General features: G+C 35.9%; 1 protein-coding gene across 1 annotated transcript; it reads left to right on the top strand.

The window, feature by feature from the left end:
* Positions 1 to 27,994, top strand: LOC125065158 (neurogenic locus notch homolog protein 1-like). The gene is made up of 8 exons (XM_047672632.1): positions 1 to 128; positions 1,224 to 1,314; positions 2,026 to 2,561; positions 24,387 to 24,399; positions 24,598 to 26,339; positions 26,723 to 26,833; positions 27,270 to 27,400; positions 27,747 to 27,994. The coding sequence occupies exons 1-8, from the start codon at positions 25 to 27 to the stop codon at positions 27,929 to 27,931; spliced, it is 2,913 nt and encodes a 970-aa protein (XP_047528588.1). The 5' UTR covers positions 1 to 24; the 3' UTR covers positions 27,932 to 27,994.

Below are 27,994 nucleotides of genomic sequence, written 5' to 3'. Positions count from 1 at the left end.
AAAGTGTACATAATTTTTTTCAAAATGAACTTTACATTTTTATTTTTTTTCGCTTTATTTTGTGAAGTTGTAACTTTTACTGACGCTTTAAAAGCGAACGACCGAGGCGTATGTGTGGTATCAAGGAGGTAAACACTCAGATTTATATTCAGATTTTTTTTATTCAACTCTTCATGTTTTAATTTTTTGTATGCCAAGTATAATATAAAAAAAAATATGTTTTATTTGTCGTCTTAGTGATTTAGTTGCACAGATAGACAGAATTACTTACATATTATTATTTTCAGAAAAAATATAGTCATTTCCTTTTCCAAAATTACGATTATTTCTAATAGCTTTAAAATAAACTGATTTGAAATTATGAATAATAACATTTTAAGTCGTAAATTGAATATTTAAATGAAATACATCACAAAAACGTTTACAATTTTATCATCGGTTCGAAAAGTAGATTCTATTTAGAAGAACCGACGAGACATTCGGTAGAACTACACTTTTCTACCAAATCCAATTACATACATTTGTAAATTAAATAAAATTTTATAATTATTTATCCTGCATTAAAATCTACAATAATTCCACGCTTTTTTATAATGTTGCATTCATATATTTTGTCGAGTTAATTTTTTTAAAATGTGATTTTAATTTATTTTTTATGACGTTATTTGATTTATGAAGACGAAAAATTAAATTAAATTTGTGTATGTATGTCATCAGCACACCTCGACGAATTTACTATAATTTGGATCAGACATGCCATTGTTGAGATTGCTTTGCTCCTTAGAGTCATAATTTATATAGTCTATTTATTACGAGTATAATATAACACAAACTATTATCAATATTCAATGTAACTATTATTGTTACAAACGAATTAAAATGTTTTTTGATAAATTGATTTCTAAAATCTCTCAGAGTATGAATAATATATTTTATAAAATTTATTAATATAAGTTCATTAGTTATAGATATATAAAGAAATTACGGCAGGTATATTTAAAACAAATCACAATTTTGCAAAGAAATAATTAAAAAATTTCCGCTGAGTTTCTTTCGCCCGTAATTCTTGTTTCATTTTCTTTTCTGAACCGGTGGTTGTTTTTAATTTGTCAATCAATAAGTAAGTTTAATATTGAATAAAGGAATCTTCTATTGATTGAAGGAATTTGATTTGCATAGAGTATGAGAAATTCGTATTAAAAAAAATACCTTATATTTTTCAGCGTTCGAAAAACGAGGGCGAAGAACTATAGAGTCAGAATAAATAAAATGTGCGGTACCAAACGATGCATCGTTGTGAAGACAAAAGTTGAGGTAGGTTTTTATTTATTAGTATAACCTGTTCCAACAAAGAAGAGATTTATAAATATGGGCCGATCTCATGCTATCTCTTTCGTACGCTCACATTTATTGTAATCTTTTTCGCAGAATTGCAATACTTCTACAAATTTATACGATATAGGAGACAAATCCAGTATACAACGAGATAGTTAGACGCTCTGGGATGTTACTAATACGTCTATCAAATCTGTATTTCCATTAAACATGGTAATCATGCACTTACATGTTAATCAAAGTGGCTGTCAATGTCATAGCAAAACGGTATACATAATGTCACAGATAATATATTTATTAATGAAATTATAAAAAGTTAAAGACAATTTGTCGCTTGGCTAATCACAATGCGTCCCGGAGCGCAATCACTGATGAGTTACGAACCGATTACTGACCGAATAATGTTTTTTTTAATTATAATTTATATGTCTAAGAATATGAGTCATCTGATAATCATTGGTCTGATTAAATAAAAAAAAAAAACTTACTAGCGTTATACGGCGTATTCTTTATATCATATTGACATAAGTAATAGTATAATAAAGAATTTAGTTAAGGTACACAACTACACATATATAAAACGATGTTTTTACTGACTGACTAAAGTAAATTTTTTTCTGAATGTTTGCAGATAAATTATCATCTCGGTTCTTATAAAGTTTAATCTTGTAATAATTTAATAATTTTCAGGCATACAAGCAGACGCAGAACGAAACAGTTTGCTGCAATGGCTGGATATATGAGAGCCAAGCAGACGCGTGCTCGCCTTCCTGTAGCACAGGATGCAATGGAGGAAGATGCATCGCGCCGGAAGTATGCCAGTGCGACCCTCCTGCAATTTTACATCCGGAGCACAAGAATAGTTGCTTCACTCCTACGTGTGAACCCGCTTGTCTTAACGGAATATGCGTGGCACCAGATACGTGTTCCTGCCATGAGGGTTACGATAAAATTGACGGTAGATGTCAACCTAAGTGTGAATCATGTATACATGGAGAGTGTAAAACTCCAAACGTTTGTGAGTGTTTTGCCGGTTATAATATGACTGACGGTGTCTGCAAGCCTATATGTGATGGATGTAAAAATGGAGTTTGTAAAGCCCCATATACATGTGAATGCAACGAAGGCTACACGAAGAATGTGACCGGTAACAATTGTCACAAACTTTGCCCGGACAACTGTAAGAGTTGCGATGATGATGGAATTTGTTTAGACGGCGTTTGCGGGTGAGTATTCTGATTATATTTAGCAAGAAGTGCACTAACTTATTTTAATAGATGTAATTTAATAGATCTCAAAAGAAATTTTTGTCACTATCATTGCATCTATCCATGGGAGGGACATGTCACTATTACTCAGATATACTTTTTACATCAAATTATAACAGCCTTTAAATGTCCCACTGCTGGGCTAAGGCTTTCTTCTTTGAGTAGAAGGTTTGGAGCTTCCACCACACTGATCCAAAGCGGGTCGGTAGATACAAATATGACAGAATTTCATTGAAATTAGATTGAATGATTTAAATGTAGATTACCTCACGATATTTTGTGTCACCGCCAAGCACGCAATGAATTACACAAATTAAACTCATGCAAATCTCTTGGTGCTTGCCTGAGTTTAAAACCGCAATCGGTTAAGAAGCACGCGTTCAAACCACTGGGTCATCTAGGCTCAATATATTAATGTATACGAAAGACAAAAGAATACAGTACCTCTAAGTTTATTAGTTTTTTTGCACACCTTTAAAATCGTATCTTTCGAAATATTTTATTATAATAATTGAAATGCCCTCCCAATGTAATATATTTATAAAATATATTACCCATTTAAGTAAGTATGTTAAATATTCATATTGTATAAAAAATATGACGAATATTTAAAATAGATGATCCTTGTATCAAATTTTACTATTGTCCACGAGATGCATTTGGGTCAGGCGAGTCAATATCGTTACAGGATGTTTATTATACGACGCGTGCGCAATAGCATTGACGCATTCGATGCGAAATGAATGATTGATGCGGTAGTCGGTTCGACCAGGGTTCCTTCATGGAACTGATTGCATCTTTGTGATTATTAGCCGCCGTGTCTTGCAGGGTCAAGGGGGGTTACTGACGTATACAATATACAGCGTGATTTGTTAGGCTATTTTTAGATAATAATCTATTGTTAGCGACATCTGTCGTGAACACCGATAACTAGAGTTCCCTTTCGATATTGTTATTATTTTATTTATTGATCTATCAATGAAATAATATCTAACTATCTGAATTTATGACTTTCACATATATGAGATAAGAAATAGCTCTTGTCTTGATAGGTTGGTATTTTTCAACCTAGGTGTTATACTACGGTTTTTTTTTTACTCTACTTAAGGGGGTTAGAACCACTTAGCTTACAAAATTGTGTGGTGGTTTAGTGCAAATACATTAATAGCAGTTCGGGAGATAAGGTGATGGTATCTGTTGAAGTGCTACAAAACTTATCGCGACTGATTCGCCCTGGAAATCTCCGATGAAGATGGTCGTAAAGGAGCTCCGATACCGGGTGAGCTTGTGACTGAACAGCAGCCTATAGCGAAGGAGTTCAAAGAATTTCTCCCTTCACTATAGATAATTCAAACTACAATGGCAATTCTTAAGGCAAAAGCTAGGCTGGTCGACTATTAGGACGTTTTGTGAGATAAAAAATTGCTGAGAAATAAAATATTTATTATTTCAAGTGGTTATAAAAATATATATATTTAACTATATATATATTTTTATAACCACTTGAATAATATAAAGAGATCGTTTAAAATTTTTCTTAATTTTTAATCTTTTCTTTTCGTCTTTTCAACCGATCGTCATGAAATAATGCAAATAATTTAAAAGTTTGCATTCATATATTTTGTATGTGAGTAGTGGCGACCCTGCATGTATGTATCTTAATTATAATGTTAATTGTGACATAAATGGTGACATGAATCAGAACTAACAAGACGTTAATGTCCCTTGCAAGACAGATGGCGCCAAGGAAGTGGTTATAGAGGCTATTGGCATAATATCAAGTGGTAACTTTTAGCATTTTTATCTACAAAGGTTTTAAGCAATAAATTAAATTTAATTATTTTTAATCTGTTTAAATATAGATTTTTTTTTTTATTTCCAACAAGTTGTGAATGACATTATTTGAAGCAATGAATAAATCTAAGCTTATTTTTGTAAGAAGACAAATATCTATAGTAATAAATCTGGAGACAATTTTAAGCAACGTATTTCTGAAAAAAATTTTAAACCAATATACATACGATTTATATAAGAAGATACAACGCGTGTAGGGCAAGTTTTTGGTATTTAATATTATTATGTAAGTAGCTATGCTAATCAGTTTCCTTCTGTTTCAATTTGGACAGTTTTGGACAAACAGAAACTTCATTTTCTTGTGCATAAAAGAGGGTTATGATTTTAAAAAGGTAAAACACTATCAATGCGATTATGTTTAATTGATTTATTAAATTAGTTTTCGGTATACTGGTTGATAATTATACTTCGTGATTCTGCTCTGATATTAATTGTAATAATTTTGTTATATTAGTAATGATAATTAATTGCTAAGTGCTGGGGAAGGTCGAAACAAATTTAACTACTGCAGTAAAATTAAATGCGCTTAAATTAACAATGTCATATCTTTAAATTTTGTAAAATTACTAATGTAATTAATAAGTTATATCAAAACACTATAATTAAATGGTTGAAAAAATTAATAAGGTACCTATTGAGGTGATATTTCACGATGAGAATTGAGGTTTTGTCCTGAATTACTGTAATTTAAGATCCGAGATGGCCCAGTGGTTACAACGCGTGCATCTTAACCCATGATTTCGGGTTCAAACCCAGACAGGCACCACTGAATTCTCATGTGCTTGATTTGAGTTTATAATTCATCTCGTATTCGGCGGTGAAGGAAAACACCGTGAGGAAACTTGCATGTGTCTAATTTCAACGAAATTCTTCCACATGTATTCCACCAACTCGCATTGGAGCTGCGTTGTGGAATATGCCCCAAACCTTCTTCTCAAAGGGAGAGGAGGCCTTAGCCCAGAAGTGGGAAATTTACAGACTGCTAATGTAATGTAATATTATTACCGAAATTAAATTTAAGCGTTGTACTTTAAAAAAAAAATCTATTCGACTTTTTTCTTAACATTGTGTTAGCGAAGTGATTATGTATTCTAAATATTAATAAACTTTTCTTTAACGTTATTTATAATAAAGAAATTAAGTTCATACTTGTTCTTGTTCAAACTATGTCAAAAATATAAAGTCGGTTTTTATTCACTCGTTTTGAAATTAATATGCCGGCAATTATCATTAACTATCAGAATGCTTGTGTGTTTGCGGGTTCACTAACCTGCTGGATATATTGGCTCGTGTATTCGTGTTGCGAACATTATGGATGCTAGCCTAAGCGTGTACGTTTTTTATTGAATTTTTACTTGTACGTGTATGGAATATGTATGTCATAAACATAAATCTAATACTTATATTTATATATGTTTTTTACAAACGCATTAAAACAAATATGTTTTTAATCGTAGTGATGTGACGTTTATTAACCATTCAAATAAAGTATATGTATAGTACAATGCGACTTTATATGAGGTATATGTAGTCTTTGGTTTCGTTTGCGTTTTAGGGGTTGGTTGTAAGTTTGTAGTATAGTGTCCTTCCTTGGGGTTCTAGCTTGCTTCATACCAGATGTCATCAAATTATCATCGATCAGTGGTTTGGCCGTGAAAGACCAACAGACAGGCGGACAGATAGAGTTACATTTGAATATTAGTAAGATGTTAAGCATTATAGTATTTATTCTATAGACGTAATCTGTGGTTTATACCTGTATTAGCCACCTATGGTTAGTTAGCAATTAGCCTTTTGTAGGAAGTGGATGAGAAGGGCGGAAGATCGGGCTCAGTGGTGCGCCTTGGGGGAGGCCTATGTCCAGCAGTGGATTAATACAGGCTGATTATTAGGATGAAGATGATGATGAGCCTCTTGTATTACCTACATATTACTTAATTCTTAGAATTTTCTTTACTATTTTTGGTATTTGGTGGTAAGGCTTTATACCACTGAATCAACAGATATTCTTCCTCAAAACAGCAATACTAAATATTTTGTGTGTGTTCCGGTTAGAAGGATGAGTGAGCCAGTGTAACAGACGCAAGAGACATAAGATACATAAGATTCGATGCGCTCTAAGAAATGGTCGATTCATACAACATACGTTTATGTAAGTATATGATGATGATAAAAATGAATTATATAAAAATTAATGGGAGTCGATTCTTAAAAGATTGACACATATTATCGTGGATATTTCTTCAGGCTTTTTTGAGGTCTACAATTTTTTAATACATAATTTTAATGTATCTCTTGAGGCTAAGCCAGGGTTAGACATTTCAGGTGAAATTTGGTATGGAGACAGTTTGATACCCGGAGAAGGACATAGGTTTTTTTTTTAATTCACTCCTCGAACTAAAATGGGTTGTGAGGGTTTGTGTAAATCCGTAGGTTCGGCTAGTCTTTCATAAGTCTACATTGATTCGTATAAATTGATTGCACTGTCTTTTTTTAAATTATTATGAATTATAAATTGTACGCAAAATAAAGTATTAATAAATAAAGATAAGTTGATAAAGCATCTGTATTATCTAGTCACCGTGTCCGGTTAGGCCATTCTGCGCCACGGAAGAGGATTCAGACGTGTATCCTCTGTCGTGCGTGACTGTACTCTGATTGCATTTTTATTCTCACAATATTGTTATAATATTACATCCTTAGTGCGTAACAGGCGGTGACTTCATACGCTTCTTATCAACGTATGAAAATTAAATAGGCATGTCTGTCGATTCCTAGTAGCAGGTCTAAGTAAGGAAGCTGTCAGTGTTACACTCTAGTACGTTGGAAAGCACGTGAAGTCGCATGCAAATCTCCGCACACGTGTTGAGGTGCATTTCTTGTGTACTTTATAAATTGGTTAAATATGACTGCATATATTTTTTTATTTATTCAGTATCACAATTGAAATACTAATACGAAGGAATACAATTATAAGATTTTAAATTAACATGGTTATTTTTATTACTAACAGTATTTAAAACGGGATATTTACCATGTTTTTTATTATTATTTGGTGGAGCTCGATATTTCGCTCGTGAACAAGACATTCGTAGATAATGTCGAAATATCAAGCTCCACCAAATAATAATAAATAAACATGGTAAATATCCCGTTTTAAATACTGTTAGAATACAATTATAATTGGAATTTGTGTTTTTTTTTATCCGCGTTATTTTTTGTTGTGTGCTGTTATGAATTTATCATATAAATCACAGGTCGTGTCGGAATGCTGTCCTATTTTATGGTATAGATAAGCGGACGAGCAAATGGGCCACTAGATGGTGATCACCACTGCCTATAGACAATACCGCTGTAAGAAATTTTAATAATACCTTACATCGCCAGGCAATGCACCACCAACCTTGAGAACTATGAATGTCTCTTTACTCTGTAGTTACACTGGTTCGCTCACCAGAATACAACAATACTGAGTACTACTGTTCGGTAGAATATCTGATGAGTGGGTGGTATCTATCCAGACGGGTATGCACAAAACTTTACCACCAAGTCAAAAGCATCCTATATGAGAGTGAGGCACACGCTTGTATTATAATATCTTCGGCAGATAAATGGTTGAACGCCTTTCCGAAATTAGGTCAGAGAGCCAAATATACATAATTCCTTGTTAAGAAATATATATGTTCATAATATGGAATCTACGATGTTATTTGTCCCTTGCAATAACAATAAAGAACGCAATAAATGTCCGCTCAGTTGTTTATTTAAATTGGTCGCCTTAGTCGAAAATTGGTCAAGGAACATTTTTTGGTATTATTATTTTTATCGAATTTATATTTATAGAAATAATATGCAATTTTTCATTGGAGGTCAGCACAGATTCTATTTTTATAAAAGCCGTTGAATCAAATTTAATGATATTTATCCATTGTTCACTCCACGTCTGCTGATTATTTATTTATAAGACAATGTCATTATTGTACTCGAGAAATGCGAGAAAAAGAAATGCCACGTACATAGATTATATAAACTATATATGTCACCGTAAAATTGTAAATACCGTTAGATTATAATCTATCTCGCGAGATTGTGAACTGTTGAAAGATTGTGAACCGTAACATATGTACTGCTTACAATTTAACGCGTTATTTTTCGGTAGATTACTATCTACCGAAATGCGTAATTTCAATTAAGTTATAAACTAATCTAACTGAAATATCATAAACTATCGAAATTTTAATCGATGTTATATTTCGAGTTAAATCACCGTTTACAATATTCCGGGAGCTTACAATTTCGCGAGATAGATTACAATCTAAGGGTATTTACAATTCTACGGTGGTATATACATATAAATGTAAATTAAATCATGACTGACTAAAAAAAATAACCTAACAAAATATAATAAAATACATAATATAAATATAAAATACTTTTTGAATAAATATGTGCTTGGATTTAAGCTCAGGTTCAAATGCAAGAAGAAGAATAATTGTTAATTCTAACTTTATTGAAATCTGGTTTATTTTAAAAGAGCAACTACGCGAACTTCTTGCCTTTTATTCTAGTTGAAGGCTACGCTCCGAAACGATAGTAATTTTAAACTATTGACCAATCAAAACGCTTTAGTGTTTGAAATGCATATTTTATTTGATTACCTTATTGGTCTAGTCTAGCTTATGTGGCTGCAGGTTCCAAGGTGTTCCAAGGCTTGCATACGTTTTGTGCATTTTGAGTTCACTATAATATAACTTATGTGCAGCTGTCTGTGCGTGTAAAATTACCACGGCAATGTTTCCTTTATATTTTCTTAAAATATAGTTTTTTGTACTGAACTCTTAAATAAAATCAATTCGTGCTTATAATGTTTGTTCGATGATTTAAAATTAACCGGTACGAACATACATACGTGTACATATGGCTGATAAACATATATTTTATCTGCAGGAAAATTCTATAAAATTCCATAAACAACCGCAAAGTTTTTGTTATTCATTAGCTCTGTATGGCGCCTTTTCTATTCCGTAATAGATTTTAACCTACTTCCAAGAGCGACACAACGTATACACAATTTTATATGAAATCTTGTATGAAAGAAAGAAAGAAATAAATAAATGTTTAATTATATTTATGACACGGCACAATTACAAAAGTAAATATATATAAAAAAAAAAAAAACAAAATTAAAAATAATTCTGTTCATTACCTAAGTAGTAACTTAATCTAATGAAGATATAAAAAAAGAGGTAAGTAATGATTTTTTTTTTTTTATGGTATAGGGGGCAAACTAGCAGGAGGCTCACCTGATGGAAAGCGACTACCACCGCCCATAGACATCTGCAACACCAGGGGGGTTACAGGTGCGTTGCCGGCCTTTAAGAAATAAGTACGCTCTTTTCTTGAAGATTCCCAAGTCGTATCGGTTCGGAAAAACCGCCGGCGAAAGCTGGTTCCACAGAGTGGTTGTGCGAGACAGAAAATGCCTTAAAAATCGCGCTGTTGTGGATTTACGGACATCTAAGTGGTGTGGGTGAAATTTAGAATTTTGTCGAGATGTCCGAAGATGGAATTCAGCTGCCGGGATTAATCCAAACAATTCCCCGTGGAAAATTCGGTAGAAGATGCAGAGTGATCCAACATCTCTACGCAACGCCAATGGATCGAGCAGATCAGAAAGGGCTTGATCGTCGATAATTCGAGCTGCTCTACGTTGGATACGGTCAAATGGAAGGAGCTGGTACTGGGGAGCACCCGCCCAGAGGTGAGAGCAGTACTCCATGTGAGGCCGAATTTGCGCCTTGTATAGTCTTAGGCGATGGGCCGATGTGAAATACTGTCTTGCCTTGCTGAGCACACCAAGCTTTTTTGATGCCAATTTGGCTTTGCCTTCCAGTTGACCGCGGAACTGAACGAGGCTCGAAACATCAACGCCAAGTATTCCGATACTAGCTGTGGCGGCTAACGGAATGTTCTCGAATCGTGAAGATACGACGAATGGTGTTTTTTTAGCGATGAACGCGCAAACTTGCGTCTTTTTGGGGTTGAAATGGACTAGGTTTAGCCGGCCCCAGTTCGAGACTTCGTTTAACGAAGACTCGATTTCAGACACAAGTTTGTTCTGGTTTTCTTCGACGTTTTCCCGAGAAATATTAGCACGGCCGGTGTATGAGGTGTCAACGGTACTGTCGCCTGCATAGCAATGAATGTTCCTGATTTGCAACAAGTCATTGATATGCAGAAGAAACAGAGTGGGTGACAGAACGCAGCCTTGTGGAACACCAGCGTTGACGAATTTTTGGTCGGAGCATGCACCGTTGACAACGACCTTGATGCTCCGATCTGCCAAAAAGCTGGTAATCCAACTGCATAATTTCCCGGTAAGCCCATAGGAAGGAAGCTTCGAAAGAAGCGCTTTGTGCCACACGCGATCGAAGGCCTTCGCTATGTCCAGACTGGCTGCTAATGCCTCCCCCTTGCTCTCAACTGCTTCCGCCCATTTATGAGTAAGGTAAACTAGAAGATCACCGGCTGTGCGACCTCGACGGAAACCGTACTGGCGGTCACTAATCAGCTGGTACTCCTCTAGATACCGCAGGAGCTGACAGTTTACAATGGACTCCATTACCTTGGAGAACAAGGGGGTGATGGCTATAGGCCTATAATTGGACGGGTCTGAGCGGTTACCCTTTTTGGGAATCGGATGCACTAAAGCAGTCTTCCAGGAGATCGGGACGACGCCTAATGCGTAAGATTGCCGGAAAAGACGCGTTAAGACCGGTGCCAACTCGGGAGCACATGTCCGTAGCACGATTGGAGGGATGCCATCGGGTCCACTCGACTTATGAATGTCCAAGTAAAAAAGTGCTTTACGAACTGCACTTTGCCGGAATTTAACCTCCGGCATCGTGGTATCACATCGCGGTATTGTTGGTGGTGAATTTCCTTGGTCATCCAGGGTCGAATTCGACGCGAAGAGAGAGCCTAAAAGATCAGCTTTCTCTTTCGCGGTATGGGCCAATGACTCACCGTCCTTGTGCAGAGATGGAAAAGAAGGCTGACAGAAATTCCCAAGAACAGCCTTAGCGAGAGACCAGAACGCACGTGTTCCTGAAGGGAGACGTACCAGTCTCTCGCCAATTCTGCCAATGTACTCCGTCTTCGCCTTAGCAATCACATTTTTGAAGGACCTAGAGGCAGAGTTATATTCCTTTCTGAATGCGCTGGTCTTTACATCACGAGACGCTGATGCGTTAGCCCAGTCATGGTAACGTTCCCATTTTCGGCGTGAGGCCGTTTTGCAGAAACGACCAAACCAGGGCTGGGACTTGCCACCGATGGGCACCGCAGAAAACGGAATGAACAGTTCCATACCCTGAAGCACCACATCGGCAACAGAGTCGGCAATAATGCTCGGATCATCCAGCGAGAAACAAACCTGCCCCCATGGGTAGGAGGCAAAGAAGGACCGCATCCCATCCCAATGATAGTAATTGTGTCCTAAATAGGTGTACCATTCAGCTTCCGCGTTGGGTTCCCAACGCTGATTTTCAGTGGTACCCTATGTATTTATGACGGGCTGTGACAATCTTCGCTAATATTTAATATAAACACTTAAACATAAAATAACTATATAATATTTATATGTAAATTAAATAAATATAAAATAACAATGGTAATATTTAAAACTTAGCCTAAAAACATTATGAATTATAAGTATGAATTGGCTTTCATTGTAATGACACTAGTATATAGCCATAGCCATAGTATATAGCCATATATTCACTTGTACGTTTGTTTAAATATAAATTATATTATTTTGTGTGGTTTAAATCTTGCATGTTTTTCTCATAAGATTTATTGAAAATTATACTAGCGGTTTAGTTCTACCACTGACTTAACAATTAGTTTACCATTAATCACATATTGCCCGTGGAGTGCCGGATGCCCGTGGAGTGCCGGGCTTAGAATAGCACTCCCCCATCTCTTCCCGTGGGTGTCGTAAGAGGCGACTAAGGGACGGGGAAAAGGGGGGATGGGCAGCAGCGTCTTCCCCGTAAACAACTACCCCCTACTGCGCTCGCCAACACGCCTGCCCAGCGTGGCGAGTATGGGCAAATCCTCCTAAATGGTAGATGCGTTTAAAAAAAGGCCCCCAGTTACCGGCAAGCCCGCTTGGCCCGACCAAGGTAGCGGTCGCGGTATCGGCAGGGCAGGGGGTGCAAAGAATCACCGGTTCATGGCAGGCTACCATAAAAGACGACTACATATGGCAACGTATAATGGACGCTCGATAAGGCTGGACCATCACCTCGCCGAATTAGAAGTAGAGTTAAGTCATATAAACTGGCATATACTGGGGTTATCTGAAGTCCGAAGACAGGGGGAGGACACGATAACTCTAGAGTCCGGTAACTTACTCTACTTCCGCGAAGGTGATAAACTCTCCCAGGGTGGTGTCGGTTTTCTGGTCAAAAAGGATCTCATTAGCAGCATTGTAGAAATCAGTAGTGTGTCGAACCGGGTAGCGTACCTTGTCCTAAAACTTTCCGACAGGTTCTCCCTGAAGGTCGTACAGGTATATGCGCCAACTTCGGCATACTCTGATGATGTGGTAGAAGCGATGTACGAGGACATCGCAAAGGCCCTCAACAACACCTCGAAGGCCCACTGCAATGTTGTTATGGGAGACTTTAATGCTAAAGTGGGAGTACAAGATAGAGGTGAATCGAAAGTCGGACCTTACGGCTTGGGCTGCAGAAATCACAGGGGGCAAATGCTGGTAAACTTTCTCGAAGCGCAGGGGCTCTTTTTGATGAATTCTTTCTTTGAAAAGAAGCCCCAGAGGAAGTGGACCTGGCGAAGCCCCGATAACGTGACAAGGAACGAGATAGACTTTATCATTTCGAATAAAAGGCACATATTTAGAGATGTCTCAGTGATCAACAGGTTTAATACCGGTAGTGATCACCGCTTGGTTAGAGGCACTCTAGATATCGACTTCAAAGCCGAAAGATCGCGAATGATGAGGTCTACTCTCCGACCTACCATGCTCCAGGCTGCTCAAGGCTCCGAAAAGTTCCAAATGGAGCTTCAAAATCAATTCACCGCGTTGGAAACCGTAAGCAGTATTGATGAGAAAACCGACACGCTGGTCAAAATACTGCAAAACACATCCCGCAAGTGTTTTCCGCCACAGAAAAGAGACAGCGCACCAAAACTCTCTGCTGAGACACTCGAGCTCATGAGGAAACGACGAGAACTACCATCGTTTTTGTCAGATAAGGCCTTAAACCGAACAATAAAAACGCTGACGCGGCGCGATCTCCGATGCTCCAATACCCGCGCCATCAAGGCTGCGATAGAGCAAAATCGGGGATCGAAAGTGTTCACTCGCAAGTTTGGGAGGCCGCGTCTGACGAAACTTAAAACTGAAAATGGTAAGGCCAAGGTCAAGGCCTGAGATCGTCGGAGAAGTAGAGAGGTTTTATGGGCAGTTGTTCTCTTCAAGATCGGATAAACCTGTGGGAATCAGTATTGATGACCAGCGCGCCCCTCTTACGCGCCATTATTCCGAGGAGCTCCCGGTCGTCGACCAAGGCGAGATTAGGGCGGCTCTAGAACAGCTTAAAAACAACAAAGCTCCGGGAGATGACGGAATCACAACAGAGTTGCTTAAGGCAGGCGGGACTCCGGTCCTGAAAGAGCTAGCAAGCCTCTTTAATTCTGTCATCCAACATGGCAAGACCCCGGAAACGTGGAGCGGGAGTGAGGTGGTACTGTTCTTCAAAAAAGGTGATAAAACCCTCTTGAAGAACTACAGACCAATCTCCCTCCTGAGTCACGTGTATAAGCTGTTCTCAAGAGTCGTCACGAACCGTCTCGCCAGACGACTTGACGAGTTCCAGCCCCCAGAGCAAGCCGGCTTTCGATCAGGCTAAAGCACCGTAGACCACATCCATACTGTTCGGCAGATTGTGCAGAAGACCGAAGAGTACAATCAGCCGCTGTGTATGGCTTTTGTGGATTACGAGAAAGCCTTTGACTCCATCGAAACCTGGGCAGTGCTCGACTCATTGCAGAGATGTCATATCGATTGGAGATATATCGAGGTACTGAGGTGTCTGTACAACGCCGCTACAATGACTGTCCACATCCAGGACTGTAAGACGAAGGCGATCCAACTGCGCAGAGGGGTGAGACAGGGGGATGTAATATCCCCGAAACTGTTCACCAACGCGTTGGAAGACGTCTTCAAGACGCTGGATTGGACTGGATATAGAGTCAATGTAAACGGCGAGTGCATCTCACACCTTCGATTTGCCGACGATATCGTCATCATAGCAGAGTCGCTGGAACAGCTAACCGAAATGCTGCGTAGCCTAAGCGATTCTTCCCGGCGTGTCGGTCTCGGTATGAACTTGGACAAGACCAAGGTCATGTTCAATAGGCATGTCGTGCCGGGGCCGATATACGTCGAAGGGAAACCTCTCGAAGTTGTCAGTGAATATACCTACCTAGGACAGGTCATTCAAGTCGGTAGGAACAACTTCGAGAAGGAAGCCGATCGAAGAATTCGCTTGGGATGGGCAGCATTTGGCAACCTTCGTCAAGTCCTCACGTCGTCTATACCGCAAAGTTTGAAGACGAAAGTCTTCAACCAATGCGTCTTACCTGCCATGACATACGGTGCCGAAACGTGGACACTGACTGCGGGACTAGTCCACAAATTCAAAGTCGCTCAGCGGGCTATGGAGCGAGCTATGCTCGGGGTATCTTTGAAGGATAAGATCAGAAATGAGATTATCCGGAAAAGAACCGGAGTCACCGACATAGCTTGCAAAATTAGCAGGCTGAAGTGGCAGTGGGCTGGTCACGTATGTCGTAGGACCGATGGCCGTTGGAGCAGACGAGTCCTAGAGTGGAGACCGTGAATCGGCAAACGCAGCGTAGGGCGCCCTCCAGCGGACCGATGACCTCATGAAGGTGGCGGGGACCGACTGGATGCGGAAGGCGGAGGACCGGGAGCTTTGGCGCACCTTGGGAGAGGCCTATGTTCAGCAGTGGACAACGATTGGCTTTTGATTGATTGATTGATTGATAATCACATATTAAACATCTTTAATTTGATTTTGGTAATACAGTATTCATTTATAAGATTCGGTTAGTAATTAGTATTCTTCGATTTTCATACAAGGATGTATATGAATATTTTGGTGAAATAGAGTAACTACTGAATTTAGTGCCTGTTAACTCTGTGAGATATTTATTTCGAACCAGTGGTAGCTGTACATTAAAACTTACCTTATAAAAATTTTGATTCGAAAGTGAATTGAAGAAACTATTTGAATGAAGAAAGTAGTATCCCATAAAAACATAAATGTAAATATGAGAGCCAAGTTAAATATTATAATATATACCTTGGTTGTTGTCTTCAACGACAAAAGAAGTGAGGTCTAAATTTGTGCCAAGTTAAATAGTCCTTTCTGAAATTTATTTATAACTACATAAAATATCATTTCTTCTTATAACTTGGGATAATATATTGTTGCCTAAGGTCAAATAGTTTTTGAGTTATGAGGAGGTCAAAAGTGGCTCCAAATGGTTCGTGTAATATTACACACGGTGCTGCTCGCCAGTTCTGTTACTAGAACTTGGCTGACACGCTACCGCGTGTCTAGATGATTTTTTGATATCACTACAAGTACTTAATAGTTCAGTCTCGTGAACAAGACATTCGTAGATAATGTCGGAATATCGAGCTCCACCAATTAAAAAAAAAAAAAAAAAATTGTAAATATCCCGTATTAAATACTTGTAGGAATAAAAATAATCATGTTAATTTAAAGTAAAAAAAAATGATATTAATCGTAATTTCAAGTGATAAGATCATAAATTCCATTGTTGGCGTATTGCATAGTTTATACTTTTGAATAGTTTTGGAGTGTTTCAAACTCAAACTCAAATTCCTTTATTCAATATAGAATAATTACACTTACTTATTGATAGTCACATTAAACAGTACCACCGGTTCCGAAAATGAAACATTTTGACCTGAGAAGAACCGGCGAAGGAAACTTAGCGGGTCTTTTTTTTTGTCAAACTAATTAAATACCAGAGTCGAGATGGTCCAGTGGTTAGAACGCGTGCATCTTAACCGATGATTTCGGGTTCAAACCCAGGCAGGCACCACTGAAATTTCATGTGCTTAATTTGTGTTTATAATTCATCTCGTGGTCGGCGGTGAAGGAAAACATCGTGAGGAAACCTGCATGTGTCTAATTTCAACGAAATTCTGCCACATGTGTATTCCGCCAACCCGCATTGGAGCAGCGTGGTGGAATATGCTCCAAACCTTCTCCTCAAAGGAGAGGAGGCCTTTATCCCAGCAGTGGGACATTAACGGGACATTTACATTGAATAAGAAATAGTTTGCACTGAGTACTATATAGTTTATGGAGGGCCAGTGGGTACTGGCAAATGGACCATTTGATAATAAGTGATCGTCATAAGCCATGATCGTTGGCATTGTGAGGAATATTAACTATCCCATAAGTTTCGAATGAACCACTAACTTGGAAATAAGATGTTATATTTCTTGTACCAGTAGTTACATTAGCACTATCGCTCCAAGAGGATTACAATTGATTAAAATTGGTAAAATAAATGCATTAAGATTTAAGAAGATTAGTTTGTAAGGAGAGAAAGAATTTTATGATTGATTTTGAAATTACTCAACGAATAATTTTAATACTAATTATCCTTTCTTAACGTACTATTTAGATTGTAATTAATTCTTAAATCTAATGTTTGTTTGATCTCTACATTTCTTTCTGGTTTTATACGGATATACATATTAAATTATGTTGAACCTAAGGCCTCGGGATCTGCTGCTTAATAAGGTAGCCACTGGACCAATGGCGCAATTAGCTTTTCAATTTAACCAAAATAGCAATGTTCCTATAATAACGATTTCATTTGAAACAATTAACATTTTGCCTATTCGTATTTGAAGCTCAAACAAATCATTAATAATAACTAATTCATAATTTTATGACATGTATTAGTTCGATTTCTAATAAAAATATAATTACTTAATAAGTAATTATATGAAATGATAGAAATCTAACAAAAAATATAATTCTGTAACATTGTTATAATCAAATAAGTAATGAATTAGTTAACTATTATAATGAAAAAACAACAAGGGAGCCTCTAATTATGTTATCGAAAACCATTGCATAAAGACTTCATTATGTAAAATAATCACGGGTGATAAGAGTTTTTTTTTGTATACAGCTGGTATTTTAATATATTCTTATTATTAATATTATTAATAATAAAGTAAGTTTTAGTGGTAGATAGGTTCCTTATAGACATTCGCTAAGAACTGATTTTACGGAACTCCACCCCTAAGGGGTATAACGGGGCTTGGAAGTTTGTGTTTTATTAATTTTGCGCGGGTAAAGCCGCAAGTCCAGCTAGTTTACGATACAAGCTAGAATTTTTAGGATCATGAGTTGTTAATATAAAAAAATATTAACCGGCTTACGACATGTTCACGTTGACGTTTAAATGAATAATAACAAAATTTAATATGACAGAATTTGTCGCTTCCATTGGTTTAAATTCTGTCAAAGTATTAAAAAAAAACAACTTTGTTCGAAACAATTAAACCCTGTTTTTGTTCGTCTTCGTTCATTCCATTGTTCATTCTATCGTCGAAACTTGTAATGTGGTTGGCAGATGTGTTAAGGTTTCTGGTGTGTCATTGTCAACGTGACAATTGTGGCGCGTTAGTTTAACCGATAATATGTGTTATTTCAAAAAGCGCAGCGCAAAACAAGATATCTTCTTCCAAAGAGGTAAATAAAAGAGAAATTACAACTCATGGTGAGAAATATGGCGGAATGAAGCTGTTTTTTTGGCGGAAGTTTCGGATGCATATAACAAAAAAAATTATAAACGTTTCAGTAAACTCGTAACGTTATATACTGAAACTTGACCTTGATATTTAGTTTTCACTGCGGCCAGATTAGAATTGCGTCTAATATCGTAAGTTTGAGTTTTACTCTGTTCCATGAAATTTAAAATTTATAAAAACAGTTTTATTCTGAATTGAAATACACTGTAACAAGGATGTTTGTAACGAAGGAAGGGAGAAATATAAAATCTTAGCTACACAAACGACTGCGTATTTATTTTATTGGTCGTAAATAACTGAGTAGGTACTAACGATGTCTCTTAGTAACAAACTTTCAGATTACAATGTTATTTTACGTAGAAGAGTCATGACATAGATATAATATATCCATTATAAATATTATATCAAGATATATTTAATAACTATAGTCCATTCCACGAGTCGAACTCCTAGGGAATAAAATCATTTGCTATAGTAATAAGCATTGAGCTTTTGGTTAGAGATTAGCGAAGACGAATGTCAGATCCAAAGAAAACAATTGTCTAATGAAGATCACGCGCATATTATACTTTGTGTTAGGACTTTGTGCAAGCCTGTGTGGGCCACTCGTCATATATTCTACTGCTAAACAGTTTTACTTAGCATTGTTTTGTTCCGGTTTGAAGGGCCAGAACCAGTGTAACTACAGGCACAGATGACATAACACTTTTTTTATGGCATTTATTGGCAAACGAGCATATGGGCCACCTGATGGTAAGTAGTCTGCATCGCCCATAGACAATGGTGCGGTAAGAAATATTAACCATTCCTTACATTGCCAATGCGCCACCAACCTTGGGAACTAGATGTTATGTCCCTTGTGTACTCAGGTACAGTTGTTTGGCGATAGTATATCTGATAAGTGGTTGGTACCTACCCAGACGGTCTTGCACAAAGCCTTACCACCAAGTAAAATCTCAGTTCTCAAGGTTTGGTTGTTGTATAAGATAATCTTAAAATTTCATATGGCACCAATGTCCATGGGGCGTGTTGGCCACTTACCCACATTTAATAACCAATGATATAAAAACAAACTTATTAAAAGTAATCGAAACTCATGTTTTGATCGCATTTGTTATCGAGGTCGAGCAAATAATGGTTGGAATTTAAATGGTGGGCAATTAAAGTCATCCCATTTAGTACCTATGTAGGGAACGTCCACGGAATACAAATTTGATCGTTAATCAGATAGTGTTGGATATTCGAATAAATTATTTTATTTCGACACATAATACGTTGATGAAATATATTTTTGAAGGCTCAAATACATGCATAGGCATGTACGTAAATTCTGCGATATTTCAATGAACTTGATAAGGTTTCTATCCTGAGCCATTGACTGCCTCGTTTTTCTAGTGTCTAGACCGTAAACCGTAGATCCTGAGGTCCTGGGATAAAAATCCCAGGCCAGGCCGATAAAAAGTTATTGGGTTAAAAAAAAAAAAAAATCTCTGCTTTCCATTTAACTTACCTACTGAACCAGTTTATGTGCACTAGAAAGATTACCTCAACGGAACTAAAATAACTGTTTTTGTCAATTTGGTAGCAAATTTTCGAGATCTAATTGAACTTTATAAAAATATTTACAACTTTTTGCAATCGTCAAAGCAAATAGTGAGTGTGTGAACATTGTCTGTTTATGCACATCTCGTTCTTATCTATTTATTCGCCGGATGTCTATAAATTCACCGGCGTTATACGTAGTGTCATTGTTCTCGACGTACAGTGCAACTTTCTACAGAGTAACATCACTATATGTGACGTTTGATCTTCTGATCCAAAGATGGCGCGGTACCGACGTGAAATCGTGATGTATATAGTAGATAATAATTACGTTTTTTAAATTTAGACTCCTCTTTGTAAGGTTAACATAACATAATTTGTACCTACACCGTTTCCGCCGGCCGAAACGAAGGTCCTGGCTATTGATGTCAAAACCGAAATCAAAAAATATATCGATATCACAAGAGCATCTCACAAGACTTCTTGGCGTCATTCGAAACCCGATGTAGCTTAAATTTTAAGGCAAAGTATGTATACTAATCACATCAGGATATAAAATTAAATAGTCTACATTTATACCAATTTATTATATGGTATACGGTTGTAAATCCTGATATGTTTCTTATAGCTCTTTAATCTGGGCCGAGTTTTATTCAAAACAACGGAGGTTGTTCAAATGATGACATGTATGTGTTATAGATACGAATTCCTTAATTTATTCAATCCTCATAGATTGAGTCATACATTTACATATATTTTTTGTAATTTACTTCACTACCGTTTACATTTGTTTGTAAATAGCTTATTGTATTTGAGAAATATGCTTTTTGAATTAGAATGATATAATCTTCTCAATTCCAACAAGAAAACACGACGGCGGCTATACGAAATCAGGTAATTTCTATGTTCGTAGAGATTGAGTTTTTAATTTGTATACGGACTAACAGCCGGTATATTTATGTATAAATAACTTTGACTCTTAGGAATATTATTTTAATAAAGTATAATAAGAATAGCCTCTGAATAGTCTATATAAAACAAACATTAAATAATTTATTATTTTAATACAAAACTTTCTCTGATACATTTAATAAATTACTCTGTATTCTCTTACAATAAGCGGTACTATGCGAAAACTTCGCTTTCCTTCACTACAAGTATGAACTTTATATACAGGCGGATCAGTCAAAGGAGGTTTTAAATCGTTTTTTTACTGTCCCGACATAATTATTCACAACGCACAACGTCCTGTATATGAACAGTCGTTAATTTTATTATTTTGGGGTAGGTCTTACGGTACTTAGTGGTTAGTTTAAACGTTGCATCGAAGGGAATCAATCGTGTTACAAAATTTAAATGTATCTAGTTGTGGGAATACATTTAATGTGTGGAATATTTTGTTGTAAAAACGGAAGTGATAACGACTATCTGGGATTGTTCGAGCTTCGCACATTATTCTGTATTTGAATTGATCGCTCGTTGCACATGTAATTAATGTAATTGCAAACATGGAACTTCGGTGCCAAATAATTATATTTATATGTGTTCTTCCTGTGCTGTGTGTGTGCTTAAAGAGGGGAGATGAAGGTGTTTGTCTCGTTTCGTAAGTGCTTAATTGTTATTTATAAACTGAATTATTTTGACGGTTATGAAATCATTGCGAAATGTGCCATTCCGTTTATTATTAGATTGGATGTTATAAGACTCTACGCTAAACGGACGTAAAATTTTATAAAATCATAGTATTTTTTAAATCATCGATTATTTCATCACAATGATGTTAGTATCATTGTTTGAGTCTTATGGAGTAACATATATATATATATATATCATATATATATATATCTATATATATAAATACATATATGTATTATTTAGTAGTAGTGTAGGTTATTAATAGATTTAATTGTTTATTTCTTTTGCGAAACACCTAAACATCGATACCGGATTAACTGTATAATAATAATTGTATTATGTGTATAGTATCTATAGATATATACATATATAGCTAAAGAGTACGATTGAATGAGCGCATTTAAAGCTTTTAGGCCATTGGATTTGAGTTAGAGTCTATTTATAAAATAAATAATAAACTTTCATCATAATAGAGAGATTGAAGGCTTTAAATATATATATATATATATATATATATATATATATATATTGATTCCAATCAGGTGAGTGAAGTGTACACCTAGCTAGGGTATTAATTATTTGCTTTAATGAGTATCAGTCATTTACCAAGAAAGGTTATATAGACTGTAGTCTATTGTATGATGTCCCGCTACGATATTAACACCGCACGAAGTTACAAACAAGTTTACAAATCTATGAGATCTTTACTTGCTTTTTTTTGTCATATAATCAGGCGAACTAACAAATTGTCCACATTATGGTAAGTGATCAGCTATAACCATAGACATTGACTTTAGAAATATTAACCATTCCTTAAATCATCAATGCTCTACTAATTTTGCGAATTGAGACTTTATGTCGCATGTGGCTATAGTTCTCACTCACCCCTTACTCCTAACCGGCCACGGCTGCTTTTCGAAGTACCTGTAAGTAAGTAAGTTATGCGAGGTGGTCGGAAGGGAGCCGTCGGTGGTACGCCACCATTGTGGCGACGGAGCCGTGGATATGGCTCACTCACCCTTCAAAGCAGACACAACAATACTAAGTTATAACTGTATTAACTAACAACTGTTGAAAACGTTAAGTTTTCTTAACTAGAAAAAGACTTGAATATCCGTAGGTAGTGTATTCTGAGCTTGACCGTCATTTCGATGGAAAGTTACTGTTGATTTATGATATAAATTATAAATATGTGTGTGTATATACAATATACATAATATTTTGGTTTTGTTTAGAAACACTAATCGTAGCAATGATATAGGTCGTACGCGCACCAGTTAATTCTGTGATATCAATCGGTAGGTAGGTAAGGATACTCTTGCAATGTTGTTTTTTTCAACCACAAATCAATACTCTAATAAATCGATATAATACTAATATTTATTTCTTTTTGTTTACAACTGAAATACCTCGGCATAGTTCGGCTGAATTCGTATCTACTAATGTAATGTCGTAGTGATTATTTAAACCCACGTCATGTTAAAACATCTAAATGGTTAAATTTTTTATTCATATATTGAGATTATTGTCAATATGTTGTCAAAATATTAAACTTATACAAACTATAAACTAAACAATATTAAATACACAACCATATAATCGAATTTAATTATTTCCGTAATCTTTACAGTAATTAGTCTGATGGGATATAAATAAGTATTGGTCACCGTTGTTTTATATATAATCATTTATTTGAATATTTTGTTTATTTTCGACAGTTTAATTTTATTTTTTATACACGCCTACCAACTGGCTGTTAAAAGTTAAGCATAAGCCCAATGCACAATTTGTTTTTCTTTTTTAGAGTATTGTTGATATTACTATGCCATTAAAGCCGGCTTCCAGTAGGTAGAGTCGTGTATACTTGTAAAAGTTTATAATAGTATATAATAGAGATAAGTAAATAGGATGAGAGTGTTAAGCCTCTTTTTTATTAATGACGTTATGTTTATGTAGATGCAATCACACAAATAATTACATCAAATTTGCCATTACAAAGAAAACATTGATTGACAACTATAAGAGGATATAAACATTTTATGATTTTTTTTATGATATTATTTCTTTTATGATTATTTATGTATTTTTTTTTTCAATTTAACATGATGTGATTGGAGAGCTTTAATAATCTATGATATTCATTTTGTTTTTGCGAAAAAAAACTTTTTGAGTGTCGACGAAGCTGTTATCGGAACTGTTATTTAATTGGAATAGTGTTGTATTTTAAATAAAGAATAAATCAAAATTGCTTAAAGTTCACATTACAGTTGAGCTACGCAGCTGTTATCAAATCGCATGAAATACTTAATTCAAAAGTTTGTTTATTATTTCTTCTATCCGTATTCGTCCGTAATTCGTCCTCCCCAATTCCGAATATGTTATAGACAAAATTATGTTTTTTGAAAAACAAACGCTACAGCTTAGTTCCTAGCCTGAACTCGCCACTTAGTCGACTTAATATTGTAAACCTTGTATAATATTGTGTGTGTAGTTTGATAGTGCGATTCAACAAACTTGTAGCGACATCTATCGTCAAGCAGATTTACTACATATCGTTTTATTACTTGAAAAACTATATTTATAAATAATCGTATCACTAAAGCTGTAATCTACACAATAACATATAAATAACGAATTTTATTTACAGTGGCAAAGATAATACATATACGGAGAGCAAGTTAGAAAAATCTTTTTCCACCCTCATGGTTTTTTTCTTAATTTAAATAGGAATGGTTTCGCGGTATACCATAACAATTCTTCGATGGTGTACTATTAATATAATTTTATATCATATAACAATAAAATTAATTACCCTTATTTTTTTGTTTCAGACGCAGATTACGTGTAAGTATAAACAATAAATTTATTTTAAAAGTTTTTTATTTTTATTAATCAATAAATAAGTAAATTATTTAAAAAAAAAAAAAAAATATTCGAATATAATTTTTAGAATAGTCTCGAATGTTTTCCTGCTGTTATAATTGAAAGTTACATCGATAAGATTAATAGTATACGTATAAATGTTGTGATTTTAATTTTCAGAAACCAGTATTAGTATGCTGTAATGATTGGGTGTATAAAAACTCAAGATGTCGACCAAAATGTAAAAATGACTGTCCAGGAGGCGAATGTGTTGCTCCCTATAAATGTGTGTGCAAACCACCGGACATACTAAACGATAAAGGTGCTTGTGTACCGAAATGCGATTTTCCTTGCGTTAATGGAACGTGTACAGGGACTAACACGTGTTCATGTAACAGCGGCTACACAAAAATGAGCCAGTATGAATGCATACCAGAATGTAAACAGCCTTGTGTTAATGGCATCTGTGTGGAGCCTGATGTTTGCCGGTGCTTAGAAGGACATACACCGATAAGCAAAACGGAATGTGACCCAATATGCGATGAATGCGAAAATGGCAAATGCGTTGGCCCAAACGTTTGTGTTTGTAACACCGGCTATGAAAAGAAAAACGGAAGATGTGAACCAAAATGTGATAGTGCATGTTATAACGGGTTTTGCTCAGAACCAAATAAATGCACATGTAATTCGGGATTTGAAATCGATCCATTGGATAGATTTAGTTGTCGACCGATATGCGACTCACCTTGCGTAAATGCTTCTTGTGTAGCACCGAATATATGCATATGCAATCCAGGATACGAACCAGTTAGTGCGTCAATTTGCAAACCTAAGTGTAATTTTTGCTCAAATGGCGATTGTATTGGCCCAAATGAATGTCGTTGTCATGAAGGTTATACCATGAAAGGTGGAATATGTAAGCCCGTGTGTTCAACTGCTTGTACTAATGGAGTTTGTTCAGCTCCTGATACGTGTTCGTGCAACTCAGGTTATGAATCATTTAATGCGTCGATTTGCAAACCAATATGTAGCTATTGCTCAAATGGTGAATGTATTGGACCAAACGAATGCCACTGTCACGATGGCTATAATATGAAAGGTGGCATTTGTAAGCCCGTGTGTTCAAGTACTTGTATTAATGGAATTTGCTCAGCTCCAGATACTTGCACATGTGTCCCAGGTTATGTAGATAATCCATTAGATAAATTCAGCTGTCTCCCTATCTGTGAGTCAAAATGTGTTAACGCTTCTTGTGTCGCACCAAATATGTGTAAATGCAGCCCAGGATATGAACCAGTTAACGAGTCAACTTGTAAGCCAAAATGTAATGATTGCTCCAATGGTGAGTGCGTAGGCCCTAATAAATGTCAATGTCATGAAAACTACACCATGGTAGGTGGTAAATGTAAACCCTTGTGTAGTCAACCATGCGTCAATGGATATTGCTCTGGACTAAACACTTGTGCATGTAATGATGGTTTTGAATTAAGCAATACAGATCCATTTCAATGTCACCCGATTTGTTCACATAAATGTATCAACGCAACTTGTACAAGTTTAAATGTTTGCCAATGTCTGGATGGATATGAAAAAGCTAACGATAATTTCACCTGTAAGCCAAAATGCTCAGACTGTGATAATGGAAAATGTGTTTCGTCTGAAGTTTGTTTCTGCAATGAAGGATACAAGATGGAGGGCGGTAGATGCACAGCGATTTGTTTCAAAGCATGTAAAAATGGATATTGTAAATCGCCTAATGAATGCGCCTGTTTAAATGGTTACGTGAAGAGTTCCGATGATTCTTCAGTCTGCGTCAAGTCTTGTGCAAGTTCCTGTAATAATGGAACTTGCAATAGTGCAGATGAATGTGTATGTGATCCTGGTTTTGAAAATAAAAATAACTCATGCGAACCTATAACAATGTAAGTAATTTTTTTATTAACAGCATTTGATGAATTATTCTATTTAAAAAAAAGCACGTTTTTTATGTATATACATATAATACTTTATAATTATATGATCTGTCTCATGCTCGACGGTGAAGGTTCACATTGTAAGGAATCTTGCATCGGTCGGATGTAATTTTTTCACATGAGTACGGGTACATTGTTCTGAAACAAGTTTCAAACGTTGTCCTTGACAGAAGAGGAAGCCTAGGATAGTAGTGGAATATTGGACTGCCTCATTGGTCTATTAGCTAGCTTATCCACCCACACAGCATTATAGCATTAGCATATTGATTGGTGTGCCTGTGTTTGTGATCTGTCTTAAGTTTTTTTTTAATTATATAGATTGTTTCTTACAGTGTGGAATGCAACAGCTGTGAACACAATTGTACAGATGAGGAGTGCCGCTGTATGGACGGCCGCATTTGTATCTACAACACTGAAACCGCTAAAGTTGCCTCGCCTACTGGGTAAGTTAGACAACCTTCTTTGGGCAATGAGAATAATATAAGCCTATATATATAAGCCTATATAACATAATAGCCTCAAGATTCCTTGATAAATTCGTTGTTACTTAGTATTTAGAAAATATATTAGTTCCTAACTCATACTTCATTACATATTTATGTTTATTTAGTGAATTCGAATGCACAGCAAATAATTTTAAAAAGCCAAAACAATGAAGAATTTGTTGAAAGTGACATCTCGACTTTATTTGAGCGTTGGTCATAAACTTTCTCAATTACGGTGATACTCATTTGACAGAATTTCTTTCGACACATTCTCACCATGTTTATTTTACGAGATTTTTTTGTAAGCACGTGATATTTCAGATTCATGAGTTCTAGCCCAGTGGCCAATTATATTTAAATTAATATCTTAATCAATTCAATTGATCGGTTACAGGTTAGCTGGTCTGCAGCTAACATGGTTGTTGGGAGGATGCGTGGGTCTCTTGCTAATCATTTTGGTCATTGGTGTGATTGGGCATATGTGGCGGAAACGTCAGGAATACGTGACCAAAACAGTGGACACTGGTATGTACGATAAAAATATCTGTTATATATAAAAATATAAAATGAGCTATATATAATTTTATTGGGATTTATGAAAAATTTAATGTTCAGTGCGTTTTGATGTCACACAAATTTTATTTAAGATAATTCCTAAAAGGTTTATCAAATAACAATTAGGTCATGGATGTTTAAATATTTCTATCAATTTGCAAGTTTGCAACATAGTTATACTATTACAAAGTTATGCTATTAGTTAAATATTTTATTATTTCGTATTATTAATTGATATGACGTTACGACTTAATAATACTACTGAGACTACGGTTTTTAGGATATCTCAAATATTTTTTTTCTTATCAAATTAAAGGTAACGCATATGGAAGTGTTGTCTACACCGTGCCGGATACCTTGAGGAATCGAAGCTACCCCGATAGCGAATTCAATGATCTACATAAAGAAGCCGTTGAAGAAGCAGACGAAGACGACGAAACGACACAAGCGGCCGAACAGCTTTTAGCGAGCAAAATAGTATTCGAACACGATAAATTCTAATAAATAATTATCCTCTGAATTATCCCCGTGTAAAATATATTGTTTTAGGTTAAAAATTCTAAA

This window comes from Vanessa atalanta, chromosome 7 (genome assembly GCF_905147765.1).
Source record: "Vanessa atalanta chromosome 7, ilVanAtal1.2, whole genome shotgun sequence".
Taxonomy (NCBI): Eukaryota; Metazoa; Arthropoda; class Insecta; order Lepidoptera; family Nymphalidae; genus Vanessa; species Vanessa atalanta.
Note: the sequence above shows the minus strand (reverse complement) of the source record. Positions and strands in the feature narration are given on the sequence as shown.